General features: G+C 46.2%; 1 protein-coding gene across 3 annotated transcripts in view; it reads left to right on the forward strand.

Moving 5' to 3' along the window:
- The first annotated feature begins 2,166 nt into the window (after positions 1 to 2,166).
- Positions 2,167 to 27,352, forward strand: part of MAPKBP1 (mitogen-activated protein kinase binding protein 1) — a 953,926-nt gene continuing 928,740 nt past the window's right edge. For all 3 annotated transcript variants that reach the window (XM_085627077.1, XM_085627078.1, XM_085627079.1), the window contains exons 1-2: positions 2,167 to 2,597; positions 4,226 to 4,615. In XM_085627077.1, coding sequence (XP_085483203.1) covers positions 4,496 to 4,615 — 120 coding nt within the window. In that variant the 5' untranslated portion in view covers positions 2,167 to 2,597; positions 4,226 to 4,495. The remainder of the gene's footprint in view (positions 2,598 to 4,225; positions 4,616 to 27,352) is intronic.

Raw genomic sequence — 27,352 nt, forward strand, 5'->3', positions numbered from 1 at the left:
TGGTCTCGCTGACGTAACCTGGTTTGTTGATATATAGGGCGAGTGACAACCGCACAGTTCCTTTCCAGTACCATTAACTGCAGCTCTGTAATCTAGCGCCCCGGGGCCAGTAGAGTTTTCAATATACCCGTTACCACATATTTTGAAGTGCCGTATTCAGGCTTTGGCAAACGAGAACACAAAAAAAGTTTTTATAGATTGTGTTTCATTATTTATTTATTTTGTAGGTTTTATTAAAAGTCAAAATAGGTTTGCCATTTTTTAGGTCGGACCGACAGCAACTGTTGCAAATAATGGTACATTAAAGATAAATGTTTTAACACTGCACAGTTTAAAGAACTCTATCTGCATTGTTCAGTTGGTTTATTTCTAGAGCCTGTTTTTCCATGTCTGTTATACACTGCGCTTTTGAATGACCAGCTTTTCTAACTCACTTTTATTATTTTTTTGTAAGTATTTTTTTCTTTAAAGTCAAAATAGGTTTGCTATTTTTTTTTAGGTCGGACTGACAGTGCAGTGTTAAAACAAGCATTGGCATAGCCAATAGGTCTCGCCTTTGGGACCTTATAAGTATTTAATTATGCAGCACAATATCATTGGTGCAACATCAACTGTTGCATGGCAAAACACTTATAATGTCTCAAAGGCGAGACCTATTGGCTATGCCAATGCTTGTTTCCATTATTTTGGACACACCATGTGTTTTTAATTTGGAGCATTACGTAATGTTGAAAAAATTTGCTGACTTGACATTTGATTTGTGCATACAATCCTGCCCTGATTCAGGGTGAAACGCGTTGGCTGCATGTGGTACTTTGTTTTCTTGAACTCCCCTAACAACCCTGTTCTGTCAAAAAACAACACAGATATTACTAAACGGTATGCTATACTAAATAATACATGGCAACATTTTAGAAGACGAAAGTGGGAGATAAAAAAAATAATAATAGGGAGAATGGATTTCCACCATTGACTTTTATGAAGGCACCAAAATGGTAGGTTGTAACTTAGATAAATCATGTAAATTAAATAGTTTTAATGGATTATTGATTAAATTGTATCATTTTAATTGAGGGAAATGTTTATGAAATGAATGTGTTTGTATAATGTAATATTTGTTATAGCAAGTTTGGCTGAAAACAATAAACTGATTTGATTTGCATTAAAGCACACACAATTTTAGGTGCGAAACAGCCAAAATATAGCCTTTTTTGGTTTTTAAATTGGGAGTCTCCCGTCTGCATTGGGTCTGTTGGCATGTATGCTAAATAGCACTCTGCCACCTACAAAATACAGGTAGGACAAAATGGGAGGCTGAACTGAGTGGGGAAATCACCTTGGTAAAATGGGACATATATGGGAAAGTCTTGCTAAAGACACTATTTGCACCCAAAGAAAACTCAATCATGTGTATTCATGTGTAACACGACTTTTTTGTCTTTGTTTATTGTAATTGTTAGTCATCAAGCAGCTCTAGAACACAATTAAAACGGCTTTCTATTTACATTTGCTGTTTGAAGTATGTAGGATAAGAGGTCAAAATAAAGGCTTTTTGTAAATTGCTTACTTTTGCCCGCAGCTACGAGATTGCTGCTCTTGGCAGCTTAACAGTTTAGGAAATGGTAGGTTAAGCACTCTGGCCCGACAGCTTTCTCTCTCTCTCTCTCTCTCTCTCTCTCTTTCTTTCACTCGCGCACGCTCAGGTTTTCTCGCGGGCACGCGCTCTGTCAACCTCCTGCTCAACGCGGCGGCCATTTTTAAAGAAATTATGTACAGTTCGTTTCGACAGAAATGCTCAAATTTCACACAACTTGTTAAAAATACAAGTAAACCACACATACTTAATGAGTTTGCCTAAATACAAAAAAAATGCTAATTTAAATAGTTCAAATAAAAATATCCAAGCTAAGTATATAATCAATCCGCTAGTCAGCATGTAATAATTAAATCACATACTTGATAAACACCTTCAAGGTGTGTTTTGTTCTTAGTTCTAGGAACCGTGCTTTAGTTGTCAGGTTTAGCATTAAAACGGTTACAGTACTAACCGTACCAACAGCCGGTTCTTCGGCTGCAGCCCTTTTTCTATTTTCATGGTTTTGCAGTTGACAGACTGCCAGAAAATTGCAATTCAGAATCTGCTAGCCCGAGAGGCTTTTTAAGGGGGCAGGGTAGGAAGAGGAGGAGGAAACAGCTGAACAAGAAGCAGGCGATCAGCGAGCCGAGCCAGGAAGAGTGGGGAGAGACTGAGGACAGCAGGCTGCAGGGGCAGCCAGAGCTTTGCAGAGACCAGAGGAGTTCCTCTGCTGCTGCAGCTCTTCCCCTGACCTCTCAGACTCCGCAAAGCCCCCGCTTCATCTTCTCTGGACTACACAGGAAAAGCTGAGACACTAAAAATCCAGAAATTGTGTGCTGCACGCACTGCCTTGTGACAGCTGTCTTATTTGGGTTTTACCGGCTCTTAATGAACCATCGGTTTGGATTAAACCATTAACTGTTTTTGAATCAAGATAAGGATTTTTGCAAAATAATTATTTTTTTATGTGCATATTTTTATTTTTCGGTGCTCCTCTTTTCACGCCAAGACCCTGGAGCAGGTACAGTAACCATTGGGTGGAAAAAACGCAAACTCCCCTTTTTGTGTAAAATATTTGTTTGCTTGTAGCCCCCGCGGTGTTCCTGGCCATATCTGAATGCGTGTTTGTTTAGTGTTGGCGTTAACAGGCATGGTTTTTAGTCATTACAACCAATTTCAGTGTTTTGTCAAAGGGAAGCCACATGTGAAGCTGTTGGCGCAGCCCCTCACAGCCGTAACAAGGGCCGGCTCACCCAGAAATGCTGGCATAACTTCAGGTTTTCAAAGCAGCATCTTTGGTAGGATTAATAACTTGGCAAGCCATAACGGGAGCTTGTTTATATTTGTTACATTAAAATGAATTGCTATTGTGCGGCGTACTTTTGGAAAAGTGTTATTTTATGCTAAACTGTGGCCTGTGTTCTGTTCTTAATACTCGTGTAGTCGTTTGCTCTATACAGCAATATGGATGTCCGCAATAACACTACAATAATGTGTTCTTTATTTATATGGTGCTATGCGTTTTCCGAGCATTATCGCTTTGTATAACCTACTCTGCGGTACATATAGTGCATGCATGTACAGTGTTTTACCAGCACTTGCTTTATTGCTGTTAAGTACATGCGTGTAGTCCATAATGTATTGCACAAACGGAGTTCTAAGTTCCGCATTTTCACTGAATAGCCTACTTTATGAAATGCGATATGGGATGTGCAAGGGCAATTTAGCCAAGTATGACGCTATAGATATGTATATGTGCTGGATAATTGTACTGTATGGAGTTAGTACATGTGCTGAAATGTATCAGCTCGGCAAGCTGGTTGTCGGCCTTTACAGAACTCTGCACTTGTTCACCCAAAAGCAAACACACATGATGGTCATCTACAGTACAGCATCGGGTACACTCTCACATCTGGCCAAAACACTTGTTTACTTTGAGTGCTCTGCACGGCTGTACACTATGTACAAACTGGTAAACCACCGTGGGCGACTAAAAAAAAAAAAAATCTTTTTTTTTTTTTTTTTTTTTTAATTTCCTTTAATTTGGCATATACCTTCTTTGAAAAGGGGAAAAAAAGTGTATTCTGCTTCGATTGACTGCGCCGAACGCACAGGGCGCTCTGCAGATATTCAAAGACGGTGTGTCTGGCATTACGTTATTTTCAGCCTTGGAAATGCCCATGTAACTAAAGCTGCTAATGATAAAGGGGATCTCGCTGTTCTGCTGACTCGAGTATTTTATCTGTTTGCATGCGACTTTTTTCCCGCTTCAGCAAACCTCATGACTAGTTTAAAAAGTGGAATATACCGTCTTTGAAGAGAGAGACTTCAGCTATGCAGAAAGAAAAAATGACACCTTTTTGTTTTAAAAGTAACTGGCTTTTTGATTTGGGGAACGGTGGACACTTGGCAAATGCTGGCGCTGGCTAGAGCGAAGAGTACTAAAAACTCGTATGCATAGGCAACCATGTCATGCAATTGGTAGTGAAATAGTTAAATGTTCTCAGCCCTTGCAATCGCCTTCTTGTGTTTACGAAAACTCTTTATTGGCGTCGCTGTTAGATAAGTCATTATAATGTAGATTTAATCGAATGCACGCCACGAAGGCCGTTACATTTACTGTTTGTCTTTCTCCATGTGTTATTTCAGGTGGCTGCTCTGGAGAGACACTGCCGGCGGTTTTATGCTTCTTCACTTTGCGAAGGAAAGGATTTTAAACTGTGAGGAGTGCCTTTGATTCGCCTCATTACGAAAGCTATGGTATCTGAGCAGAACTGGTGGGATCTTGGCTAGTTACTGGCCTTTGAGTTAAAAGCCGAACCTGCTCTCTCTCTCTGGAAGACTTTCATTAACTTTTTATACCGATTTAGGCGGTAGAATCAAAGCTTCTAATAAGTTTGTGCCACCCATCCCACGACTATGGCGAATGTGGAGTCCATGCCCACGATCACCAGCCGCATTAAAAACCTTTTGCGCTCCCCATCCATCAAACTTCGAAGACACAAGCCAGGAGTCAAAAAAGAGGACATCGGCACTAAGGTGAGTTTCTAGAGAAAGGAGAGAGCATCTCTCCTATTTGCGGGTTCCATCAAACTGTTTGACCCGTTCCATCACATTTGTTCTGTATAAACTTTAACAGGGTTTGCTTGAACTCCGTCTCTGATACATGCAATCGTTTTCATGACCAACATGGCATTTGGTAAGGAGAGAATGCTGTGTACTTTTTGCACAGAAAGTCATTGGATGGTGTGCCAAAGCAACTGGTGTGATAGTAGTATTGAATATTCTATTCTAGAGATGCAAATGCCATGCCTCTATTTCCATTATGTTCTCTCAACGCTTGTCATAAGTTTTTATTTTTTATTTTATTTTTTAAATACTTTCTCGTCCTGATCTCGGATCTGTGAAAAGTCTTAAGTCTGATTTCTGGTTGGGGGTGTGTGGTGTGGTGGTTTTGTTGTTGTGAGGTTTTAGTTAAATGCTACCTTGATTGTGTTTTGTATGTGTACTGCAGTGGTGGTTTTGTGCAATGGAGTTCTGTACATGCCATCTAGGACACATTTTTTTTTTTTAAATGACATAGGATTGTATTTCCATGTTTTGGCTCCTGCTGCCAAATTGACTTCTTCAGAGCATATATGGAAGCTTCTTGTCTCATCAGACCTATCCTGCTTTCTGAGTAGAGCTTTGCCCGTATATGCGTGAAGGACGTGTGAAATAACTTGTTTACGGTGCAAGTAATTCTATTTCCAAGACAAACTAGAAGTTATGGCTCTGTACCTTTTTTATTGGTTCCCCACGTTCTTTCTGGGTGTTTTCACATTTGAGATGGTAGAAGGAAGACCACCCACTGTTTGTGTGATCATGTGAAAGCATTTTTATAAGTTTTTGTGGGACAATAGAACAGCTTGCTTGATGGATGTTGCAAAAGATCAAGAATTGGTTCCACCAGTGTACCTGATGCCTATGATGTTCTTTTAGTGTACGCTTAGTTTAAAAAACAAACGTGTTTCGATTATTTCAATAATAGTACAAAACCTATCAATCAATCATGGAATTTATATCGCACACTACTCACCCGGAAGGGTCTCAAGGCGCTTGGGGGAGGGGGTCTGCTACTGCTCGAACAGCCAGGTCTTGAGCTGTTTCCTGAAGGCGAGGTGGTCCTGGGTCAGCCGCAGGTGGACGGGCAGGGAGTTCCATGTCTTAGCAACAAATTTAGGAAGGGAAAAGCACAATGGGAACAGTGATAGTTGTTCACATGGGTTCAAAAACTGGAGGTATATATGTAAAAGAAAGCGGCATGCATCTAACCATTAGTCATTAAAGGTTATGGTGCATTATTTACATAAATATCCTCGACATCCCATGTCTGTCATTTACTAGGCTTGTCCCCTGTTTTATTAATACGTTGTGAAGATGTAACCATTAAAAGCAGTCCGGTGTTATTAGGGTTTCTATACATCTTTCTCCCTTGGGGTGGGGAGTTATTAATGAAAGCGTTTTTTCCCACCGAGGGTACCACGCTCCTTTTTGAACGAGAAGAATGGGGCTTCAGCATACCTCTATTACATCACTACAAAAAACCAGTCTTGAATCCACTCATTGGTACTGGACCCGCACCCCACTGGGTTACTACTCTTATTGCCAATAAAAAGGCCATTGGTGTGAATCGCTTTACCTTGGCGGGCACTTTATTCACTAACCCTAATTCTATTAACGTCTGCAATTATAGTTCCATATTCTGTCCCTACTGTTAATGGAGACCTATTTTGTTTTGCAGCTGCAATAATGACTTTGTTTGTTTAAAAGAATCCTTCCTATATCCTATTCTCAGTGTCACCCTCAGTCTAACATGTTATCATATTTTATACTATTGAACTGGTTTCTGAAACTTAAGCCAAATACAATCTTGCTTTTTGTAACGTAGCAGTGTAAAAACTCAATTCAGCATAAATGTGTATCCTTCTTCTTTTCAACCTTCCAAGCTGTTGGCATTGTCCCTTTCTATTTCACCGAATGGCTTTCTTTACCACCATGAATATAGTAATCTAAGAATGTAATTTTGTACTCTGAAGCCACTTCAGCAAGTGGTGTCCAAAACAAGTGCATAAATGTTCCTGGTGTCTCATGGACTCTACCCCAATTTGCTGCCTGTGCTTTGGGAAGGGTTGAGGGAGGGGTCTTCTGTTAAGTCCATGTTTTACAGACTTAATGTACATTTCTGACACGCAAAGGACACACTGCACACTGATCACTAGGATGCTACTACCTGCTGTAACACAGTTCCCGTGGACTCCTAGTTCCAATTCAGTTGTTGGCATGTGACATCATAATCGTCAGGAAGCTGGTTTGAGTGTCACTAGCTGAGAATTATCTTCTCACTGTCTGGACTTCTGAGTTTGATACGTTCTGAAGATCTTTCTACATGTCTCCATCAGTGGGTATCCTCTTACCACCATGGAAGTAACACCCTGCACTGCTCCGCATATTACAGCTGGGTAGAAAGAGTCATGGCAGGTCGTGTCCGAAGCAAAAGTAGGAACTGCAAGGTCTGGTGAATTGTAGTTTAATTCTCCATCTCTCCTTTAGTCTTGGTCAGTAATTTTTGCTTAAAATGATATTGTTCATGATGGTATAGTATACATTTGAAGGGTTAAAATATTAGGTGTGGGTTTTAGGGTAAGACCGTAGTCTCCTTTGTTGTTACTAACCTGCTGAATGGTAATGAGTACAATCCTCATGCACTGCAACAGCCCTCTTTTAAGTAGTCCAGTGTATGCCTAAATGGATTTAACTATATCTAATCTGGGTAGAAGACAATTCGTACATTCAACCAAAAGAAAAAGTACTGACTTCACAACCGAAACCTACTTTGTGCTGTCCATGGTTTTTAATGCGATAGATAATACTTTTTTGTTTTACACGTTGATGTAAGGATCCTAAGTGGTTAAGGGGATTATTTAAATGTAGTTAAGCCAACTGGCCTTCGAAACAACTGCACATAAACGTATGCTAAGCAATTCTGTAGAAGCTCTTAGACATTCAGTTACGCATTTCACGCACTTGGTGAAAAGCCCACATTCTTTCCCTTTGCAGTAGTTTCTGAGGTCGATATTTTTGGCTACATTCGAACAACTGTTTTGCCGATGTCATTGGTGCCCTTCAAGATAAACAGGGCAACTTGGCCTGAACATGATTTGTAGCAATATTAGTGTTCTTTTATTAGGAGAACATGTTACCAGGGGTTTTATTGTTTCTGTGTTGTAGAACTGAAACCTCTGTGATGTTAAAACTGGTGCATAGACGAAGGACCCAACCATACCAGGGACTATGCAAAGACAGAATTGACTTAATATGGGCAGTTTTCATCAGTTCCTTGTGGAATATAGGTCCAGCTACACAAACTGGGTAGTGTATTTGTTGGGAGGAGTGTGTGAATGTTGGGTAGTAGGAAATTTGTGGATCCTTCCAGATTCATGAACTTTACCCCTCAGAAATCTGGGGCACATGCATGATTTTAGCCAAAGTGTGTTTGCTGAGCATTCTGGATGAGGAAAAAAAATGGGATCCACAACGGTCACACCATTGTAGACTCTCTACTTTTCAGAGATTTAAGTTTGGTAGGTTTTTGTGCCTGGGCTCAACTGTAACGGAGGCCTTTTGCATTGATTCTGCTGTTACCCAATATTGCCTATTGAGCTAAAGGTGTGCAAGTGCTCCAGCGTAAAGGGCACATTTACATATTCTCCCTATGTCACAGACTCGTCATCACAACAACTCATCCATACACTCATTCATTGGTGGGGCTCATAACACCAACACGCACTCGTCTCATTCGAATCCTGGATACAGGAGAAAAGCGCTGGACATGTGGGTACCTTATTACCTATCCGGATTAAATTTATTTACATTTTATACATTTGCACCTATAGAATCCTGACCTTCACATCAAGGCACTCCACCACTTGGTCGATGGACCAATTAGTTGGATTGGTTGATGGCTAATTAGAACCAGCTAAAACACAATTAAAGCTTAGGAAACATTTGATTAATTTCTGTACTCAATTAAAGAATCACAATTTCTTATTAATCCAAATTTGTTTATCTAATAATAATTTGCAGTGCATTAGCATTTAGGCACTACAGATCATATCATAAATTCGGTTTCTTTCAAGGGAAAAATCGAACCTTTGGTAAATAAGCATAGATTTGGAAACTGCATTCAGTAGTTACCAAATATCAAACGTTGGCGACCCTCCGATCCCATCGAGAATTATCCAATTTCTCTGCTACAATCTCCGGGATAAAGTGTCCGACCCACAGCAATAATCAAACCATCAGATGAAATAACTTCCCAAAAATCAAAGAAACCCAAGGTAAACAATGGAAATCTTCATCAACTCAACGTAGACCCAGCGCCATGGAAGATCAGCCCAGTGAACCACCCCACTTTGGCGGATGAGGGTATTTTATACCCTTTTCCCTCTTACTTCAGATCAATATGCAACAATTTAGGGGTAGAAATTGTTCTGATTTTCCAGTCTGGGGTCAACTTGTAGCTTCTCAAAAGTTTTCCAGGACCAACTGGTTTTCCATGAGACTTGGCATAGCAAAGCGCAAAATGTCTATTATCCATTCGGTTCACAGGCGAAAGTAACGTTTGAATAACAAGCAAGCATCCTTGTACAGGTCCTCCATTGTCCCCTTGGTGGCTCACACCATCCATCTCTTGGCAACCCTCCATGCTCCTATCCTTGACAAGGAACACTATGTCACAGAGGCTGGAGTCCCTTTGAGATCTCCAGAGCCATCCGATTCTGCGCAGAAGTCGTTGCGCTCACATGACGGCGGCTTCACAGGACCTCCATTTTAAGTACTGCGGCCTAGTAGGCCCGAATGCCAACGTAAGCAAAAACGGACATAACAGTAATTAAAATATAGAAATGAAGATTCTAATGTTTAATCCCAATGTATATTAGTATTTTCCTAGCTTCTAGCAATATTTAAAGCAATAATACTCACCATTCTGCAGTACTGAAGGCACAAACCATCACAAAAGCAACATAAATCATGCAATTTTCTATTTCACCACAATCTAAAGTTACTTTGCGTACCACAGTTAATTAGTTGTTCTGCCATGCAATTAGCATTTTAGTCCCACATGTATCTTGTGTTTATCAAGGTGTAAATGTTTGTTAGTAATGTCTCACTTCAAACTAATTAGTACTAGTTAATTTCTAGAATGATTACGTAATTAATTTCATGCAAAATAGAGGAGGTATACAAATTTGTTTTACCTGCTCCATTACAAGAAAGGGTGCTAGGACATGGCAAAAAGTCATATAGAGCGGAGTGTCCGTCTGGGCCCTGGGATTTCTACAATTTTAACCGTGTGATGCAAGGAATGACCTTCTATTGCTTCCAAATGAGCTAGTCTAGGTACGAGGATGCATCTCGAGGTGGAAGGGGTGAGGGTAGATGGCACATTTGAGTCTTCTGTACAGAGTTTCATAAAATTCCTGAAAGAATTTTTTTGACGACTGTCTGAAGTGGTTTACCCTGACATGGTCTTAATTGCAGAGACATAATCCCTAGATCATTTTGCCCCGAGTTTACAAGCTAACTCTTTCCCTGTTCTGTACCACCTTTCTATTTTTTGGTTTCAGTCAAAGTACAGTATATTGTCCCCTATCTGTTTCGAGGTTCCGTATCAGCGATCGCTGCTGTTAGCTATGCAAATGTTGTGCGCCCCTCGTCTCGGTGTTTCCTATCCAAATCTTTTTCACTTGGTTTTCTAAATGTTGCTACATTTCTCTTTTGTTGTTGTTGTCTTTATGGATCTTTGCTGCCAGTGATAGAAATATGCCTTTAATGCACCCAGTGTGTGCAATCCTAGTCCCCCATGTAATATTTCTGGAAATATAAAGCCGGGGTCTCTTCTCCCCCCCCCCCCCCCCCTTCCTTCCTGTTGTGCGTGCTGTAGAGTGACTCATCTGAGCGCCAACTACCAAGGAGTTTCTGCATGCCAGGGTCTTGTATTGCGACCTGAATCATCTGCACATGACCAAAAGATTGTTCCTATTTCAGACGTTAGTGCTAGATAGATGTATGTAACATTTTTGCAGTTGTGTACTGCCCAATTAACAGAATCAGCCTGTTTCTGGCCCCCAAAAGGCATTTTGGTATGTATAAATCCCAGATTGTGATTCAGGAACATGTTACCGAATCGCAATTGGGTGTTTTTGAATAGATAACGATTTGGAAGGGTCATGTCTAGGGCGTCCCTTCCAAATGAGATGTATGAATGTTTTGTGACCGAAATGTGGTTGCAAATCATTTGCACCTTACCACCTACTCCAAGTTGGTAGTTACCCATTTGCATAAGGAAAACTGGCTGCATTTAAAATAAATACAGACTGTTTTATTTAAAAGCAATCCAACGTGGTCTGCTGGCCCCACAGACCACCACGCTTGTAATGGCAGCAAATTTATATGGTCTCAAATTGCAAGCTACCGCATTAAAATTCATGAGGTAGGTCTTTTTGCAATCCTTTATGATGCATTTGTTCATTGGTAATAGTGATTTACCAAATTGCGATTCGGCAAAAATCGCTATTACTGTTCTTTGTACATCTAGCCCTTACTGTCTGACCCATCAGATGGGGCAAACAAAGGAAATTTTATAGTCTTGTGTGTGTTTTTCATGCTACTGAAGCTTGAAGTCCTTCAAATCAGGATGTTTGTTGTGCCTTGTGTTTATCAGGCCTATGTCTTGCACCTACTCCTTGCCTTCAGAGACATTGCCCGATTTGCCCTAATCTTTGTACTGGTCTGTCCATCTCATTCCACATAACTTGATTCAGATCCCTCCAATCATAAATATATAGCTTTTGATGTTTGTATGATATTTGGGAGGACCGATTTAGGGAATTTTTCTTGACCTGCAGTGGGTGCGTTAACAGTTGCCACTGTAAAGGCATTACTCCTACCCCCTCCCCCTTTCCACACACCATGTTCGCCTAATAGCCAGTGCCCTGCTTCTAACATCACTGTCTTTCATCTCACTCTTGAAAGCAGCTCGCTAGTAGAATTGCCACTACTACCTTTTTCCGAGGGCCAGAGAAGAAAAAATGTCTAGGAACCCACTTTTAACTAAATCTGTGCCAATTTTTTAAAACCAAGTGGGTGTCCTGAAGGAGTCCTGAAGGAGTCCTATCTCCAAGTGCAGTCCCTTAAATACAGTAGCAGTGCCATTGTTTTGCTGGAGCATTTAGCGCTAACATTTAAGCAGATTATTTTCATCACCCTGTTAACCTGGCATCCTTAGTGTGGGCTTACTCCCCTCCCCTCCCCACCCCCCAATCTTTTACCTCTTTGCCTCCATGTTTTGATGAATCTTTTTGTTGGCCTTAGGACTCTAGCAGTCTACCACTGCTTATCAGTACCCAGAATCTGTAAGTCAAATGCTACTAGTGGGCAGCAGCACTGATTGTGTCACCCACAGAAGTAGCCTTTCAAACCTGTCCGGTCTGCCACTGCAGTGCCTGTGTGTGCAGTTTACTACCACTTCGACTTTGCATTTAAAACTACTTGCCAAGCCTTAAACACATATTACATATGTCACCCCCTAAGGTAGGACCTAGGAAGCTCCAAGTGCAGTGTGCTATGTAAGTAAAAGGTAGGACATGTACTGTGGTGGTTTTCATGTCCTGGTACGTTCTTTTTTTCACTACTGTGAGGCCTACCCCTCACAGGTTTACATTGGGGATTCCTTACCACACTTTAAAGCTGTAATTCCTGATCGGAGAGGAGTAGTTATTTCATGTTTCATATCTTTGAATGGTAATGATAAATCTTCCAGGCTGGATTTAACATTACTGTTTTAGAAATGCCACTTTTTAGAAAGTAGACATTTCTCTGCACTTACTGCTCTGTGTCTCTAATCACGTCTGGAGTGGGTGGATGATAGCTGCTTTCTGTGCATTCCCATTAGACAGCTACAAACACAGGAAAGATGTGTGCTGGGTACCTGTTAGAAATAGGATCTCTGGTTGGCTAAGGCTTGCGCCAAAGCCAGGCAGAGACCACCACTCTAGTCGGGGCAAGGGAGTTACATGCCAAAGATAACCCCTTCTCACCCCCTTGGTAGCTTGGCACGAGCAGTCGGGCTTATCCCGGAGGCAATGTGTAGCGTTTGCGCAACACACACACAGCAACAACACACTAGGCACACCACAAAAGGAACTCCACACAAGGTTATATCAAAAATAGCCTTTGTATTATCATAAAACACATTAGAATAGTAATCCCACAATATACATGGTGCCAACTGGCACTAGGCAATATTTACACGGAAATATATACACATGACCGGGCCAATTGGGCCACTGTCAAACCCATCACAGAGTGAAAATAGTAAATGTAGAACATATAATAAACGTAGAACACAACAAGTAATTACTGGCAAACCCTGTACTCCGCATCATCCTGTAACATAAACCATATTATGTACAGTAACACATTAGGCGCAAAATACATTTATACGCCAACACCATAAGCCTAAACATATTAGATCATAACCTCCTAAACATAACTCACATTAGAGAATAATCTCACAAGCATAAACCACAGTATGCAAAACCTCATAACCTAAACCACAGTAGAAGCATAAACCACAGTGCATAAACACAGTACATGAATCACATTTCCTGCGCACCACATAAATCACATTAGGGCCTGGTGCCCTACAAACCTCCCAGTCCCCCTGGCCAACTGGCCTTCTCAAAGGGGCTCAAATGCCCTATGCCCCAAATTTCAGGGCGGCTGACAATGCAGCAGAATCCACGTGCGCAATCGCGCTGGGGCAGAGGAGTGCATCTCACTACTATCTCACTCAAAAATGCCCCCAAAGAACTGTGGGTCTAAACATTGCAGCTGACGCTACTTGCTGTGTTGCAAATGGGGCCCAGACACTCATTGTGTCCTTGGAGCAAATAGGCAAAAAGAAATGCTGCCCAACGTTGCAGCTGCCTGCGCTCTCGCAGGACAGCTGAGATCAGCCATCAAATCATGGGCACCACTGTGCCTCGGGACCCCCACTGGGGCCCTACGGATAAATTATGTCTAACGTTGGAGCGGCCCTCTATCAGGCGGGGCCGCTCATGACCAGAACCGACAACGTGCCTCAAAGGGGCACCAACAGGGTGCAATACGGAGCCCCTCTCGCCCAGGCTCTCTGAATAGCTGTGCCCGATTGTGGGAGCGGCACTCTGTCATGAGGGGCCGCTCTGAAGATGGGCCTTGACACTGGCCCTCGAACAGGCACCACAAATGCGCCCATGGAGCCCCCACTCACCAGGACTGAAGGCGCTCCTCGGATGTTCCTCACTTCGCCGGCGCTCCTGGTGTGAACGGGGCTTCCCACAGCTACACGGAATCCCTGCGTAAAATCCGGCAGCATACATGCAGGCGGGGTGGGCTCCTGTCTGCCTACAGTTGCCGGGGCTTCCTACTGCTCACGGGAGCTCCGCTCAGACACACAACTCTGGCACCTCTTCCGGCCCTGCCGCAGGCCCCGCCCAGAGTCAGGCGACCCCTCTCAAGAGGGTCTGCAGCCCCTCTCGCTCGGGCTGCGGCGGTGCTTTTTCCATAGTAGAACGCGGGCTGGGCACCCGCTATAAAGATAATGGTGGCAACAAAGCTGGGTGGGCTCCCGCAATTTAAATATCGATAAGCGGGGTGGGCACCCACGTAAATGAAGGCATCACGGGGGAATCCCTCATGCCGGGATTCCCTCTAAGAGGATGCGCAGCGCTGCAAAAACCCACGCATTCCTCTTCTGGGGGGAATCAAGATATAGCTCTCACAAGGCGCTAGAAGCGGCACAAAGTCCTCTAAGGTCCTAGAGGATCAACAGCAACCAAAGGTCCAAGCAAAAAGTTCCTTTAGGGATCAAGGGGGCAATGCTGGGCCCAGGGAGGCAAGCCCTCATGGCGGTTTCTCCCGGGCCCCAGCAGCAGCACAAGAACAATTTCATGGGGTCACAGCCCCAACATTTGTACCATGCATGCCTTTGTCTGTAGTGCAGGGCATGGGGGGAACCAGATGTAACTGGTTCAGGGGGGGATTTGGAGCACTTTGTTTTCCAAGCTCCTCTTCCCCTTTGTCAGGTGGGGGCTAGGTGATCAGATGCACCTCAGGGGGCGGGGCCAGCATTGTCCAGGCTGGGCACAGTCCTATTCAGGGTCAGGGGATTACTCCTCCCTCTACTCCCAGACCAGATGTCCAATTCAGCCTAGTGTTGACTCACCCTGCCCCTCCTGGAGCCACACACACCTCCCATCCCCTGTCACTCACAAGCCAGACATGCAATTCACATCAGGCAGGCAGACACATAGCACACACAAATGCCAGCTTCTAAAAGTGGCATTTCTAAAATAACCACAATAAATCTACGCACACCATTGTGCAGCATTTATTATTACAACTCTATACATAGTAAACTCGACCACTCTGCTCCTCCCATACCATAAATTACCACTGACCCACACTGATCAGGGCATCCCCAATGCATTCCTATGGGAGGACAGGCCAACCTTACTAAATGGGCACAGAGAGCCCACGCACTTTACACTGGAGCACAGTGCTAAAGTGCCCAGAGGCTTAAAACCACCAACACCAGGTCACAGGAAAGGCAAAAAGTTTAGGGGTGAACCTGCCAAAAAGTGCCAAGTCCAACAGTACCCATTTACCTTTATCTGCATTCTAATGGACTTGCTTGGGCAGTATGGATGGGAGAGGTTAGCACTTCACTGAATAGGTAGTGTCATTCATGGCTGTTTTACCTCCCATAGATAGCCTGGCAGACAGGGCTGCATCAAAACGAGGACCTGTGCACTTCAAGGAGTTGCTTTGAAGTCCATCAAAGGCAGGCAGTTTTGGGTAGAAGTACTGTGTCTCTGACCACCCCCCACCCCGCCAACCCACCAAAAATCAGATTCTACTGGATTTGTGACTGAAGCTCTGCCGGAAGAATTGCTTTGCTGCCTAAGACTCAACTTGACTGCTGACCTGGGAAGCCTGCTTTTCTGTTTGTTGCCTGCTGTTCTCTGACTTGGCTGAAGGAGAGCTGGACTCTGCCTTCACTCGCAGAGCTTGTTGGCTTGCCTCCTGTTTGAGAATGTCGAATATTAAAGTCTCTACCCCTGCTTCTGTGCCTTCTTCCCTTGAAGTTGCCGAGATACTTGGAACATAGAGTTCGCTGCTTCTCGTCTGCATGTAGCAGAACAATTGACCCAGTTGCGGGAGTAAAATCGGCACATCGCATCTGAACGAGCGACTTGTCTCCTGAGATCGATTCCTCTGACAGCGTATCACTGCAGCTTGGAGAGATCAACGCATTCTCTCGTCTGCATGGAGAAACCCGGTTCAGTGCCTCCCTACTCTGTTACCTGTATATCGAATCAATGCATCGCCATCAGCGTGTGGAGAAAATAGACGCATACTCTATTTGAGGGTCCTGCATTGACTCCTCTCACGACACATCTTGCTGCTGCAACCAGGAAAGGTACTTTGTTCACCGGGTTCTGCGTGGGTCCCGTAATGGGCCAGCGCTCAATCGCGGTCAGGCTTAACTTTGATTTTGTCCGGTCCAGCGTGACCCCAAGTAACCCCTAAGGCGCTTTTTTTTGCTTGGAAGTGCTATGTTTTGCTTATTCTTTTGAACTTCCTAATCTCAATTTCTATACATTAGATTTTTGTTGTTTGTGCTCTTATGTTCAGAATATAATCTTTTTATAAACCTGTGGAGTCCTTTTTGTGAGGTTTTCATTGTTACTGTATGTGTGTTGCACAAATACTTTACACATTGCCTCTTTAGTAACGCCTGACTGCTCTGTGCTCAAGCTACCAGAGGGTGAACACAGGCTATCATTTAATGTGCACGGAGCTTACCCTGACTAGAGTGGTGGTTCCTGCCTGGCGTAAGGGCATATTTCAGGCAAACAGTAATCCTAGATGGTCTTTTGGCAGGAAGAAGGTGGTTGATTTAGTCTCCTCCTTGCCTTTGCGCTCATTCTGGGCAGCATCTCTAGTGTTATCCTGGATCTTATCAGATGCCACGTCTCTTGTGTTTTACGGTGTTTAGCTGCTTGCAACTCAGATTGGGAGCAACCGTGGCCCAGGCTAGGTAGGCGGAGCGTCCTTGCGTTCTGGATCTACGTCTGTCCAATATTACCCACCCACCCCCAAACGGTACGAGAATGTTCAGGGATTCCACAGTGCCTCTGTGCTCTCCTCATTTCTCTGCACCCTCAAATGAGGCGCAGATGTATTGAACCATGTTCTGTCTGGCCCCTTCACAGTTGCCTTCTTGTGCTCCCGTCACATTTCTGCAGTGTGAGAGCTGCAACCCCTGAGTGCATGCCATCACTAAGTCCCAAAGGCCCAGCCCTCCTCTGTTAGAGGACCCTGGCCCATTCGCACCTCTTTAAGGGTTTCACCCAACAGCCCCTACCACCACCCGTAGAATCTCTTCGACCCTGGCCTTTCCTGGCCAGACACTCAGTCCCACTTTTCTGTGGGGCTCGCTGATTCTCGTGAACTCCATTCGGCGATGGGGGTTGTGACACCACAACAATCCACAAGGGATAACCAGCTCCAGTCAGGGCGGCATGATTTCATGCTGTGATGTATTTGGTTCACCTTGGGCTCCCAACGTTCAGTGCTGCTGCCACAGACCTTCAAAACACCCTACTTATAACGCTAAGGCCTGCTCTAATCCTCTGATAATCGCCAAGGCATCTTGGGAAGGTCTTGACCCCGGTGGACCTGGACTAATGAGAATGCGTTGTCTCCTACCTCCCCTCCATATTGCCAGCCATAGAAGATCGTTTTATGTAAATGTATGGATACTTGTATAGCGCACGACTACCCAGATGTCTCTCGGCGCTTGTACGAATACCGCTATGGAACCCATCCTGGCTTTTCCTGTGAGGTGTCCACTCCTGGGCACCCCAAGGTGAAGGCCAGGCATCCTTAGCGTTGTGGGGGCCGTTGTGGAGATTAAGCAAGCTATTGCCCAGAGTTGCAGAGTGGGACTCCATGATTAGAATGGCACCGAGGCGAGAATTATCAGGTCCGTGGAATTATTGAGCCCAAGACCCGCCGAAACGGGGAATTGAACCCTGGTCCCGGGCTAGACCTCTGCATCAGGGTCTGCCGCTCTAATCATTGAGCCACACTTCTCCACATGGGATGCAGGAAACCTATTCATTTATTTTTATATATGTGCCCAAGAATGTAGGCATAGCGGTGATTTGTACAACTCTGAATCGGTCTGGGTTACCCATACTATCGTGATTCAGAGGGCATTTTGAAAAATATGCTCTTTCAATGACCCTGGTATACATTTGGAAGGCAAACGGAGAAATTCAAATTATAACAAATGCTCTACTAGTCTAAGTTTCGAAAACGCAACCAGCATTGACAATGCCAATAGGTCTGGCTTTAAAGAAATGTTTTATGGTAATGTGAAACATTACAAGAAAATAGCATGGAAATGGATATGTATTTGTGTAGAAGCAAACAACTGTAGAATAGCTTCTTGAGAATTAATTCCCTCCATTGCTCATTAGTGGCTTTATAACTCTCATTTGCTTGCTTTCTATTTGCTGCCCCTATTTGTTTTACGTGAAACTAAGCAACAGTATCTCAACTGGTATCACTAGGAAAGACGGATAAACATGTATGTACATTACACAAAAAGAAAACGGGAGACTGAGTTTTTTTTTATTTTTTTAAATGTGCACATGGCATCATATAATTAAGATCAAAATTGAAAAGGTACAGTTGTAACGGCACTGTGGGCAAGAAATTGCGTGAACAACCCGAATTGGGACTCTGTGCTCGATTGTGTACGTGACCCAAATAGTGACGACGCAAGTGACCATGTGCAATCAGCGAAAAACGGCGCAAGGTGCAGATGTGAGCAAGTATATACAGTGAAGATTGAGGTTCAACTCGATGATCTACAATGTTTTTAGAAGAAAATGACGAATTTAAGTTGAACCACAAGAGGTGTGCCTTTATTTGCGCTGAGGGGTCGACGAGGAATGCGCTGGGTCAGGCGAGACCTAAAAACACATTACACGAAAAGAAAAACAGGAGACTGAGTAGTTTTTCGAAATGTGCACATGGCATCATATAATTCAGATAAAAATTGAAAAGGAGAAAAAAAAAAAAAAAAAGTACGGTTGTAACAGCACTGTGGGCAAGAAATTGCGTGAACAACCCGAAATGGACTTGGTGCTCAATTGTGTACGTGACAAATAGTGGCGACGCAAGTGACAATGTGCAATCAGCGAAAAGGGCTCCAAAAAGGGCTACCAGGCCAGCCTAGAGCTACAGTGCATGTGTGCAGGCGCGCGCACCGCGCTTCACCGCGATTACTTTCACTTTCGCAGCCGCAGGGCCGCTTGGCATAGCCTATAGGTCTCGCCTTTGGGACCTTTATAAGTATTTAGTTATGCAACTGTTGCATGGCTAAACACTTATAAGGTCCCAAAGGCGAGACCTATTTGCTATACCAATGCTTGTTTTTTTTTTTTTTTTTTTTTTGCAGAGTTTTATATAGCGCGAACTTGACCCGAATCCAATCGGGTATCAGAGCACTTTACATAGCATTAGTTTAGTTACGTTACATGAGGACACACATTCAATTTTTGTTAGGCACGGGGAGATTAAGTGATTTGCACAGAATCACAGGATGTTCAGCGTCATTACCGAGACTCGAACCCAGTTCCGCAGGTCCGAGGTCGAGCGCCCTAGCTGTTAGTCCAACTCCTCTCCCCCCTCTCTCTCCCATACATGTTTATCCGTCTTTCCTAGTGATACCAGTTGAGATACTGTTGCTTAGTTTCACTATTTCTTTAAACAGGCCTTTAAATCTTGTTATCTTGTCACATTTACCGTGCATTCCAATACAGAGGTCATATGTCAGGCTCTGTCTTCAAGCGGGCTTGGTGTTTATTTTTCTTTCTCTGTCTTCAAATTGAGAGTATTTGTGACATTTGTGCTGTATTGGTGTGCTTGAAATAGCTGTGCAAAGTTTGTCAGTAATGACCATATGCTACCGCACCATGCATAAACCACTCTGTACCACTCCACACCACTGTGCTCTACGACACTGCACGCTATGCCAACTACACTACACTCTGCGACACCATTGCGCTGGTCGTCATGCCTCTCTATGCCACTCTAATCTGATCTGCACCACTGCACTCTACCACTCCCTTCTACCCTGTGCCGCTCCACTCTACCCTGGAACCATCCACTCTATGCCACTTCACTCTACCCTGAAACCATCCACCCTGTGCCACTCCACTCTACCCTGAAACAATCCACAGTATGCCACTTCGCTGTACCTTAAAACGATCTATCTTGTGCCACTCCCCCCCCCCCCCCATCCTGCGCCACTCCCCTGTACTCTGAAACCCTCATCTATGCCACTCACCTCTACCCTATGCTCCTCTATACCACTCCCCTCTTCCTTGCGCCACTCCCCTCTTCCCTGAAACCATCCACTCTATGCCACTCCACTCTGCCTGAGAATGTTAGTCACCAAAGACCAGCCACATTTCATAACAAAAGTTTATTTAGTATCCGTGACCAGTTCAAATCGGATGTTGAACATTGGTGAAAACTGCCCCTCCTTCTGACAGGGAGACCCTCTGTATATTGGATTACCTTTCTCAGACAGCTGTATGCACTCCAGAATACTCAGCATGAAGTTAGGGAAGATCACTTTTAAAAAGCTGTATGCCACTTACTGTAGAATGGTGGCATTCCTTCCAATATGGCTACGCTGCAAAGGGGAGTATTTGATGATGGCGATTGAGCCTACCATATATTAAACGGTATTACTGGGACCATCACCTAGTAGTTTTAAACAATGGGCATTGAAGTCTTTTCAAGAGTCTCCTTGAAGACTGTTTGGGACACTAAAGGTCAAGGAGTACGGAATAAAGGGGAGCGCCACACTCTCCAAATGAATTTGCATAGGGAATCTGTTCACAAGACATTTGAAATGGGTGTACTACTTATTAGAAAGACCCCATTGTGGCACACTGCTGTCCCAACCTCCTGAAAGTTTCCGATTTTGTAGTATGGGATAAGATGAGGCTATCACCACTAGGGTATCAGTGGAATGGAAGAAGTTGGCAGATGGCCTGATTTCCTTTTTGATCAACTGCAGCCCGACTCTGAATTGTCTGTGACTGGGATAGTTATCTTTTGTTTTAGACCTGCTATACTGAGTTGCATGGCTGTCCTTGATGGTATCCTGGAGGAGTGCCTCGTGGAGCTTAGATACAGTTTTCATCTTCACATGGATGGAGAATGGTCTATCATATGCAAGACCTTGTTGAGCAAGTCCCTGGGAGACCTATAATTCCTCTAAAAATGGTAGGGCGGCAGGAATCAAATAATGGACTCTGATCCATACAAGGGAAGTTGCAATTCATTCTGATTTCTGGCTAATGTAATGTAAACTCTGCCACAGGGTATTTGACAAACCTGTTCTTTATTTATTTTAAAGCTGGGACCGGGCAAACGATGATTGATGCCGGAGGAGATGCAGTGTACAGTATCAACTGGTTATACCCTAAAAATGAAGGCTCCTGGGATTTGGTGAGGGAAGTTGTGTAGGCTGTAGTGGTGATAGCTGTCCCAAGTGATGGTAGAATTTTTTTTTTTTTTTTTTTTTTTTTTTTTTTTTTAAAACCTTTATTACAGTTTCAGAGGCATACAAATATGGGCCTACAACCACAAGGCCGGCCGCTAATGCGCACTATAAGCCTAGACACAGCTTAACAACCACATCGATGAAACAACAAGAGAGCTACTGGAGTGCTAACCAAATCAGCCGGCTGCAGCCGTAGTCCATATACAAGTAAAGAAAGGTTTCATATTTTGAAGAAGACAAAAAAACATCACACACACAAGGCAGAGGAGGTGAATAGCAGTAACATGTGCTCCCCGTATCGAAGGAGTAAACAAGCCCAGAAAAAAGCAGGGGGGGGGGGGCAGGCAGAAGTAACCAAATGCGAGAGGAATGCGCGGGCTAGGGAGACAGAGCAGCATCCATTTCACGCGTCTGGGGCGGGGCGCAAATACCTCCACGATAGGAGTTCCAGGGACCCCACACCTTAATCCACTTCCCAGGCTTGCCCCTCGCCACATACACCGTTTTCTCTCTGAACATACACCAGTCCATGTGTTCCTTCCACGCTGAGACCGTTGGCGGCCTCTGAGAGCCCCACAGTTGTGCAATGTCACGCTTCGCCACCATATAGCCCAGAGTCACCCACTGCGTCTGCATCACATTGTAATCAGTCGGCTCCCAGACATTCAGCAAACCTCTCCGTGCCTCCGGCAACAAGGCAACATGCGTGACCTCTTCTAACACCGCATGCACTCTACACCAAAACCGAGTCACCTCCGGACACACCCACAGGATATGGAGGAAAGTCCCCAGTAGTCCACAGCCTCGCTTACACAGACCATCCACCGAATACACCATACGCATCAAGCCAGGCCCCGTGACGTACACTCTATGAAGTATCTTAAGCTGGACGAAACGCAAGCGGGCCGGGATAGCCACCTCTTTCGGGGAGGCCACCGCTGACACCCAATCCTCGTCGTCCAGTTCCAAACTGTCGGCAGTCCATGTCTCCCGCAGTGAGGTCAGCAACCCCATTCGATCATTGATAAGCTTCTTATATATCAGCGAAATGGTGCTATCCGGCACATAACCGTCCAATACTCTGTCTTCCAACGGGGAGGACTCTGGAATAGCCGCCACGTCCGGAAACACGGAACACAAGGCATGATGAACCTGAGCATACCGAAAGTATTCCCTATCGTTCAACTGATATTCCGTTTTCAACCTGTCGAACGTCTTGAATTTCCCTTTCTTCCAGAGATCCCCTACCTTACTGATACCAATCATATCCCATTTCTCAAAGCCTTTCGTGGTACACAGATAGCCCAAACGCTGGGAGGCGTACAATGGCGTTGCCCGAGTCAAGCGATCCCTCCACCCCATCGCCGCATTTGCTGCATGCCACACCTGCACCGCGACCCGCGTCGGGCCTGTCAATCGCGCATCAAGGGACCCCGAGTACAGTGCTCGATTATAGTCCCCGCTTGGCAATAACTATTTGTCCATCTCAAAAGCCGGGTTCAAAGCAGGCCCATACATCCCGTGATTGACCGCTGCCAACTGGGAGGCCCAAGAATATAGTTTAATATCAGGGAGAGCGACCCCCCCCCCCCCCCCCCCATCATACCACGGCAGAGTTAGCTTGGCAAGAGCAATCCGCGGCCGCCCATCCCAAAACAGTCGATGCTGAAGACACTCCACCTCCCGAAAATAGCGGGCCGGCACTAGGTCCATAGTGTTCTGTAGGGCGTACAAAAAGCGTGGCAGCGACATCATTTTGAACAACGCCGCCCGGCCGAGCGGCAGCCGCCGCCAACCCGCCACATCCGCCCTTAGGCGCTGGAGGGGGGGGGAGAAGATTCCGCTCATACCGGGCCACCGGGTCCAGGGTAATAAAGATTCCCAAATAGTTGAACCCCGACTGCGCCACCTGGATGGGGCACCCCCGCGGAAGGGGGGGGGGGCCTCCCCGGAGAGAACGTACACACAAGACTTAGCCCAGTTGATGACCAATCCGGAGTTGCGACCAAAGGAGCTCAACACGTCCACCAATACAATGAGCGATTTGCGCGGAGATGCAAGATACAAGAGGATATCGTCCGCATATAGGGAGACACGATCCTCGTACCCTGGCGTCCATCTAAGGCCACGCATCGAAGGGTGCCACCGCAGCCACTCCGCAAGGGGCTCCAAACAAAGCGCAAAGAGAAGAGGCGACAACGGACATCCCTGTCGCATGCCCCTACCCAAGACAAAGGGGGCCGACACCCATCCGTTGACCACCACCTGCGCCAGTGGGTTATCATAGAGCAATTTCACCCAACCAGTAAACCCCGGGCCAAACCCAAACTTCGCCAATGCTGCCCAAATATACGGCCACTCCAAGGTGTCAAACGCCATGGTAGCGTCCAGGGACGCCAAAATGGCCGGCTCACGGATAAATGGCGCTCTAGCAAGGACGCCATGCAGTCGCCGCAGGTTCAAAGCGGTATTGCGATGGGGTATAAAACCGGATTGATCCTGATGAATCAGGTCGCCCACGACCCGGATCAGGCGATTGGCCAGTACCTTGGCAAGGATTTTGGGCTCCGCATTCAACAAAGATAGGCCTGTAAGAAGTACACCGATCCCACGGCTTCCCTTCCTTATGGATAACAACAATGGTAGCAAGACGTTGGTCAGGGGGGAGGGAGCCCGCAGCCTGTGCCTCAAGGAACATGTCCCGGAGATACGGCGCGATCTTATCTGGGCGCAACTTATATAATTCGATGGGAAGGCCATTAGGACCCATGGCCTTGCCAGAAGCAATAGAGCGAATGGCCAAAGCAATCTCATACGGCGACGGGGCTGCATCCATCAATAATTTATCCTCATCAGATAGAGATGGCAGAGCAATGTCTTTAAGCAGCAGTCGAGAATCTTCCTCCGATCGCTCAGAGACAGGAGAGTAAACCCCGTGAAAATACTCCGCAAAGCAATCAACAATATCACCGGGGTCCGTCACACACACACCATCCACCCTCTCAACAACCGGCACCACTCGACTCGCTCTCTCCTTCTTATCCAACCAGGCAATCAACTTCCCCGCCTTATCACCCATATCGTACAAACGCCCCTGTTGCTCCCTGCTCATACTTTTAGCAGATTCAGTAACTAGCGCCTTGTATTCGGCCTGCTTAAGCCCCAGCACATGCAGTCATCCGTAACACCTTGCTCCAAATCGAGCTCCAACTCGGTGATCTCATTTTCTAGTCTAACCACCTTTCGCCTCGCATTTTTTGGTATGGGAGATGAGAGATAGCGCCTGGCCCCTGAGCACCGTCTTAAAGGCCTCCCAAAGGGAGACGGCGGAAGACACCGACCCCACGTTGTCGTTAAAATAGTGGTCCAGGGACTTAACCAGGTCTGCACGGATCGTGGGGTTCCGTAGGTACCAGGGGTTGATCGGCGCCACCCTCCCCCCGCCCCCAAGGCGATATCTAAGTGTAGCAAAAGAGGGGAGTGATCAGATATACCACGGGCCAAGTGTCGCACCTCTCCAATCATCCCAGCTTGGGCCGCTGGCACTAGCATGTAGTCAAGCCTCGAAAGACTCCCGTGGGCCCCGGAGTGGAAGGTATATTGCGCTTGTCCAGGGTGTTTCAACCGCCAGCAATCTATCAGTCCCAGGGTATCCAGAAAGTCCCCCAGCCAGTTCTGGGCCCGAGGGAGGTCCCTAGGGGGGTATCGATCCTCCACTCCGGAAACCACTGCGTTAAAATACCCCCCCCGGGAGCCCGAGCAGCAGGCGCCCCAAATCGGCAAAGGTGGCCGTCTGCAGGCCCGGCGGAACATATACGGTAACCAGCGAAATCAACTTACCCTCCCATCTCCCCACCAGCGCAGTGTAGCGCCCTCTGTCGTCATGGAGCACTTCATCCACCTCCAACGGGAGAGAGGTCCTAACTAAAATGCCCACTCCCCTCGAGCCCGAGGTGAAACCAGAATGGGCCAGAAGGCGATATCCTCGCCTGTTCATGGCATGGAAAGAGTTCCCTATGAGGTGCGTCTCCTGCAGGAACACAATGTCAGGCGAAATACGTTTCAAAAACTTCAGGACCACCCCCTGCTTTATCCTGTCCCCCAGCCCATTCACATTCCATGAAAGAAGTCTCAACCCCTTACCCCCCCATCCCCCCCCAGCACAAACCAGAAAACATTACCCCGCCTTGTGATACAAACAAACCCCAACTCCAACCCATCAACCCCAACAAAACTCCCCCCTCCCTGCACCCCTGCGTGAGCCCAAACAGCCCCCCCAACGTGCAGTGTGCCTGTCGCCCCAATACGAAACTCACTACAAAAAGGACAAGAAAAACCCCAGACGGAGGAAAGGGCCCCAGCAAGCCCCCCGCAACCTCCAAGTACCAAAGGGCAAAGTGTTACAAACTGGAGTCCAGTGCAGCCACAGGTGCAAAACGATACCAGTCCACAGCCAGGATCCCAGTTCCATTCCTACTCCGTCGAACGCTCTCCGCCATCCGACCTTCCGGACCTCGACCCCTAGGTAGGGCATCCAGCCACTCTCCCACCGCCTCCGGGCGGTCGAAGAAATGTGAGCGACCCTCCAACTCAACCCGCAGCCTAGCCGGGAATAGCATCGCATATTTCAGATCCATGTCCCTCAAGCGCCGTTTGATGGCCAAAAAACCCGACCGTTGCTTTTGAACCGCTTGCGTGAAGTCTGGGTAAAAGCTAACAGTAGAATTCTCAAACTTTAATGGCCCAGCCACCCTCGATGCCTGAAGGATAACATCTCTATCCCGAAAGTTGAAAAGTCGGGCAATGATGGGCCGCGGGGGAGCACCCACCTTGGGCGCACCACCTGGAATCCTGTGGGCCCGTTCCACTGCGAAGAACTTGCTCAGCCCCTTGGGTGCTAGATGAGTCACCACTAGATTCTCCACAAAAAGATCTGCAGCAGACTCCTCCGATCGTTCAGGCACCCCGATAATACGGACATTATTCCGCCTGGCCCTGCTTTCGGAATCCTCGAGGCGACGATCAGTCAGGGCACTGGCGAGCTGCAACCTCCGCACATCCGTCTGCAAAGCGGCCACATCCACTGTTAGGCTCGACGCCGCTTGAGTCAATGAATCGACCCGATCATTTGTTTTGGACAGGTCCGCTCTGACCAAAGTCACATCAATCAACACCGAGTCCAATTTATTAGCCAAGGTATCAAATTGCTGGTTCACAGTCGCCTTCATCTCCTCAATGGCCCCCATGACATCGAGCAGAGTCAATTCGGATGATGCGCCCGAGGCCTCCTTGGGCGGCTCAGGCGATTTATGTGGTCCACTAGGGGATCCCTTTGGCTGCGCATAGCGGTCCATGTTGTTGGCCTGGGAATAAGCTCCCCTCCGGGTAGACTTGGGTTGCAGCTTGTCGCCGTCCACTCTCGCCGCCATCATCAGCGACCACCAAGGTCAGCACCCTCCAGCACCCGGAGGAAGGCAGGCGACAAGTGCAGGAGATCTAGGCCACCAACTGAAATAGGCCCGGTTACAGTTCGAGAGATAGGCTATGCACGCCGTCCTCGGCGCTGCTCACTCAAAGTCCCGACGTCAGTCTCGGCAGATTATCTCGAAAGTGAAAGCACGGGGTCCAGGGCAGGCCCAGACTGGCATGCCGCTGTTGTTCACTTCGCACCCGGGCACCTCACCAACTCGAGTTCGGGACCAAGGCCGCAAACTTCAGATCGCCACCAGTCCGGTTCCCGGAGTCCAATTTCGATTTGGCAAACTAGTGGCACCTTAGCGCAAGATCATAGACAGAAGCCCGTCGGAAAAAACAGGATTATGACAGGATAGACGTGGGAGGTTGCGGAGGCCCTCGGGAGCCACAAGCCTATGCGGCCATCTTGGTTGCGCGCTAGGCTCCTCCGATGGTAGAATTTTGATGTTCAGAGTGTGGGGTAACATCCCTCCTTCAAAGTTTTTGTATGGTGCAAAAGTGCCTAGGTGAAATTTTCGCACAGTCCTGAGATGGGCACAAACATGGATTGTTGTATG

This window comes from Triturus cristatus, chromosome 9 (assembly GCF_964204655.1).
Source record: "Triturus cristatus chromosome 9, aTriCri1.1, whole genome shotgun sequence".
In the NCBI taxonomy this organism is placed as follows: Eukaryota; Metazoa; Chordata; class Amphibia; order Caudata; family Salamandridae; genus Triturus; species Triturus cristatus.